The 5,022-nt window shown below is 26.8% G+C and overlaps 1 protein-coding gene across 1 annotated transcript; it reads left to right on the top strand.

Annotated features, from left to right (window-relative positions):
- The first annotated feature begins 3,701 nt into the window (after positions 1-3,701).
- Positions 3,702-4,238, top strand: LOC102578434 (agamous-like MADS-box protein AGL62). Its single transcript, XM_006349588.1, has one exon. It carries the CDS (start codon positions 3,702-3,704, stop codon positions 4,236-4,238), a length of 537 nt encoding a protein of 178 aa, XP_006349650.1.
- The last annotated feature ends 784 nt before the right edge of the window (positions 4,239-5,022 follow it).

The raw sequence follows: 5,022 nt of genomic DNA, 5'->3' as shown, positions 1-5,022 counted from the left end.
ATACATAAAGTCCCCATTAAACTTAAATCTTATTTTGAAGTAGACACTTAAAGTTTACGGGAGTCCTATTACCCTTCTACTCCAATTCTCCACACGTGTCTCTCACCCCTAATAAAATAATACAATTATTTATATTTTTCGACCTGTTTATTATGAAGGCCGGGTTTTTACCTTGACCCGCTCACATTTTGACATTTCCTCCTAATCAATTTTTTTTAATTATCTTTTCTTCTCGAAATTGTGAGATTGAATAATCTGAAGTAAGATTGATGCACTTTTCATTATTTGGGCTGTTTCAATTCTTACATCAAATTTATATTGATGAGTTTTAATTTATTTGTATCGGTTAATGAGGGTGATTTGAGAGAATCTAGTGGAGTATGAACAATAAATATTTTTGAGGTTAATTATTTATTTATTTTTTTGCTTTTTGTGTGTTTAGTCTGCGTTTTTGGGTAGTTTTTCTTCAATTTTTGAATAATATATGAAGTACTGAATGAAGATCAGTGGACTAAGGAGAAGTTAGCATTTGCGTGTGGTATTCTCTTTCTGAAAATGGGTTTTATTGAAAAGTCAGAAATTCAAAGGTTGTTGATGAATTAATGTAGTACTCATCTTGCGAAAGTGAATCGAATTTAGAGAGATATTGCAGTCCTTACTTGCCATGACACTGTAGCAAGCTTCAATAGTTGTCAATGGTGTTTGAATTAATTTTGGGGAAGATGGGTCATTCTTTTTAAATAAAGAATTCAATTTACAATGTCACATGGCTGCTTTATATTGGTTTGGGGTTGTTTTTTAAACACTCATGCGCTCCGAAAACGTGAAAACACAGCAAATGTGGAAGCAGGTCAAAATGCTATATTTAGTCTGGTCAAAAATAGTTTAATGGGGTAATAGGACTTCCGCAAACTTTAAGTGTCTACTTCAAAATAAGCTTTAAGTTTAATGGGGATTTTATGTATTTTGTCATATTAAAATCATGAAGTTTGAGCTACATGATGAACATTTCAAGATCAAACATAAGGATATAATATACTAATTTTAAATTGGAAAACTAATATTTATGACAATGTCATGATGTTTTGAATTGAAAACTGAAATTTAGGATAATAATGTTCTAAATTTTGAACTGAACAATCGAAGCTTAGAATAGCAAAATTGACAGTGTTAAATTTTGATTAATACTTTTTACTTATAAGTTGCAATTAGAAGTTTTGAAGTGAAAATACATAATTTAGGGATACAATTTCTTGAAATTTGAACTGAACAATTCAACTCATCTGAAATATTAAACTAAAAAAATGAACATGAGGATATAGAATTATGAAATTTTGCACATGAAAAACTGAAATTCAGAACAATATGGCTTAAAACTTAAAAATCATAGATAAATAGTTGTTTGAAATTTGAGTCAAGGCTAAACAATAAATAATTTATCAATCTTCTAAAATAGAGTCTAAAAATAACAACCAGATCCTATTTTTCACCTTTAAACTATCCAGTTTAATATGTAAATGTTGGCCCGTGCTAGCTATCTAGTATATAAGAGGCTAGGGTTGTGGTTGTTCGTCAACATGCTTGCTTCTCTAGTCAGGGGTAATATGGACAGTTTTTTTTTATTGTTTTCTTAATATTATGTTTAAATAATATTGGAAGCTTGAATATAAAATTCTATTTTCGCGTATGATAGATATTCAATTAGGGTAGATCGACTTGACTATCGATAGGTTAGTATAAATATAAGTGAATTGAATGCGTTGAGTCAAATTTGGGTGAGTCATAATGGGTTAAGTCAACAATCAGGATCAGACCCAACCCAACCCAAATTTGCTTGGGTCAAAACGGGTTAAGTAGTGGGTTATATAACGGGTCAAGACCCAACTCAATCCAAACTTTACTGAACTTATTGTTTTATTTGTTCTTTTAAACCATTTTAGTACCTAATATTTTTTTCTCTTTATTATGGTTATATATAACATATCAAATTGAAAAATAAAATTAAAATATTTTGACAACATTTCTCATGAGCCAATTCAGGTTACATATCAACCCATTTTTTAGTGGGTCAATAAACCACACAAACTTGAGCGGGTTATATTTGTTGGGTTTGATTTTGCCACTCCTTAGATGACAATTTTGGATTGTAACCAAAAAATTCTTATTTGTAATGTTAATACATAGAAATTTTCTTTTTTATTATTGTATTTCATTGATATATTTATTATTAAAGCTAGATTTTTGAATCTTATTTAAATCAATCTATTTGACATTAACACATGTTAATGATTTGATTTTGCTGTAATATTTCAAAGTTTATAGGCCCGTAATTTATATCATTTCCAATTATAATCCTCTGTTCATTATTGTCTACCAGACTTGATAGATTTCATTAAGAATATTAATATATTTCCCTATTATGGTTAAACTTTAGATTTAGTTTTATATGAACATATTTTTTCTATTATGGTTAAACTTTAGATTTACTTTTATATTAACATATTTTCCTATCATAGTTAAACTTTAGATTTAGTTTATATTAATATATTTTCCTATTATGTTAAACTTTAGATTTAGTTCTATATTAACATATTTTCCTATTATGGTTAAACTTTAGATTTAGTTTTATATTAATATATATTCATATTATGGTTAAACTTTAGATTTAGTTTTATATTAATATATATTCATATTATGGTTAAACTTTAGATTTAGTTTTATATTAATATATATTCATATTATGGTTAAACTTTAGATTTAGTTTTATATTAATATATATTCATATTATGGTTAAACTTTAGATTTAGTTTTATATTAATATATATTCATATTATGGTTAAACTTTAGATTTAGTTTTATATTAATATATATTCATATTATGGTTAAACTTTAGATTTAGTTTTATATTAATATATATTCATATTATGGTTAAACTTTAGATTTAGTTTTATATTAATATATATTCATATTATGGTTAAACTTTAGATTTAGTTTTATATTGACATATTTTCCTATTATGGTTAAACTTTAGATTTAGTTTTATATGAACATATTTTTCTATTATGGTTAGACTTTAGATTGACTTTTATATTAACATAATTTCCTATTATGGCTAAACTTTAGATTTAGTTTTATATTAATATATATTCATATTATGGTTAAACTTTAGATTTAGTTTTATATTAACATATTAACCTATTATGGTTAAACTTTAGATTTAGTTCTATATTAACATATTAACCTATTATGGTTAAACTTTAGATTTAGTTCTATATTAACATATTTTCCTATTATGGTTAAATTTCAGATTTAGTTTTATATTGACATATTTTCCTATTACCGTTTAACGTTATCTTTAGTTTTACATTAACATATTTTCCTATTATGGTTAAAGTTTAGATTACTTTTATATTAACATTTTTTTATTATGATTAAATTTAAGGTTTATTTTTGTTAATGCAAATGGAAAGTTTGATTTGCCTTTTACACAAAAAAATTCTAACTACAAGTTGATAAATTATAAAATTGATTCCACTTACTAATTTTCTCTATGATGAAGATATTATTTTTATTTATAAAAGAAATATAATTATGTGCTATTTTGATAAAAAAAATTAACGTATATAAATAGCCGCGATATCGTCTTCTCATAAGTATCATTTACTAAAAACATTTCATAAATCGTTTTTTATCAATTAGCCATGGAGAATAAGAAGACTAAAGGACGTCAAAAGATACCAATGAGAAAAATAGAAAATGAAAAGGCCCTGTTAACTTCATTTTCAAAGCGCCATTTGGGTTTGTTCAAAACAGCTAGTGAACTCGTTACAGAATTTGATGTTGACATTGGAATAATAGTGTTTTCTCCTACTGGTAAGCCTCATTCATTTTTTCACCCTATAGTTGATGCAGTCGTTTCTCGTTTTCAGAATCCTGATATGCAGTTAAGTGATGACACTCATCGAGCCATGGTTTTTGCTCGAAATTCGGTGAATCAACTCAAAAAAAAGCTTGAAGAACTTGACATCAAAGAAAAAGTTGAAATTGATCGAACAAATTATTTTGACAAAATGACAGAAACTAGACAGAAAGGTTGGTGGGAGTCAATTGAGCAACTTAATGAAGATGAAGTGTCCAAGTTTGAAGCATGGTTAAATGTTGCTAGTTTTACTATGCACTACCATTTGAACCAATTAATTGTTTCATCCTCATTGGGATGTGGATCTTGTGGAGTGTGAAGTTTGAATAAAATCATAGATAATTCATCTTAGGTTATCAAATCCAGGTTCAGGGTTCAGGTTCAGGCTTTAGAATTTAGGGCTTAGAGTTCAGGGTCAAGTCAAGGTTGAGGTCAGTATTCAGGGTCAGGGTTCAAGATTCAGGGTTCAAGTTCCGGGTTAGGGTTCAAAGTTTAGGGTTTAGGGTCCTAGAAAGTTCAAATTTATATTATTGAGATGTTGAGTTCTTGTTTTGCCTTTTATTTTATTTTAATAATGCTACTATCATGTATGTTGCTATGATTTTCATTAATAATATTTTATCTAGTTATTAATAATATTTTCTCATTTAATTAAACAAATATTCAGATCTCTTTTCGATTTTAGCTTTTAAATATTATTTTTTCAAATTCAACTCAAATGTTGTCAAACCTTATCATATGCATTATTATAACTAAATCAAAAAATTTAATTGAACCAAACTTCTTTTGCTATTTGATTTAGGATTATAACTTTTTTTTAAAACAATTTCTCAATTGACTTGTTACATCATGCTCTTATATATATAACTAGATAATGTTGCCCATGCTATGCACGGGCCCAATAATATAAATGGTATATTTTGGGGCTAATAACCGAGTTTTTGAAGCGATTGTTTGCGTGGATAAAGAAATAAGTTTTTTGATCACAAACCTGTACTTTCTTTGACGCTATTTAAGGCATAATAAGACTACCCACATACAACATTTTTGAAATATTTTATGTTGTCAATTATCATGATTTATAGTATTTTTACAATAGATTC

The sequence above is a fragment of the Solanum tuberosum genome, unplaced genomic scaffold (assembly GCF_000226075.1).
Source record: "Solanum tuberosum cultivar DM 1-3 516 R44 unplaced genomic scaffold, SolTub_3.0 scf00112, whole genome shotgun sequence".
In the NCBI taxonomy this organism is placed as follows: domain Eukaryota; kingdom Viridiplantae; phylum Streptophyta; class Magnoliopsida; order Solanales; family Solanaceae; genus Solanum; species Solanum tuberosum.
The sequence above is the reverse complement of the archived record's forward strand: the minus strand, read 5'-3'. Positions and strand labels throughout refer to the sequence as shown.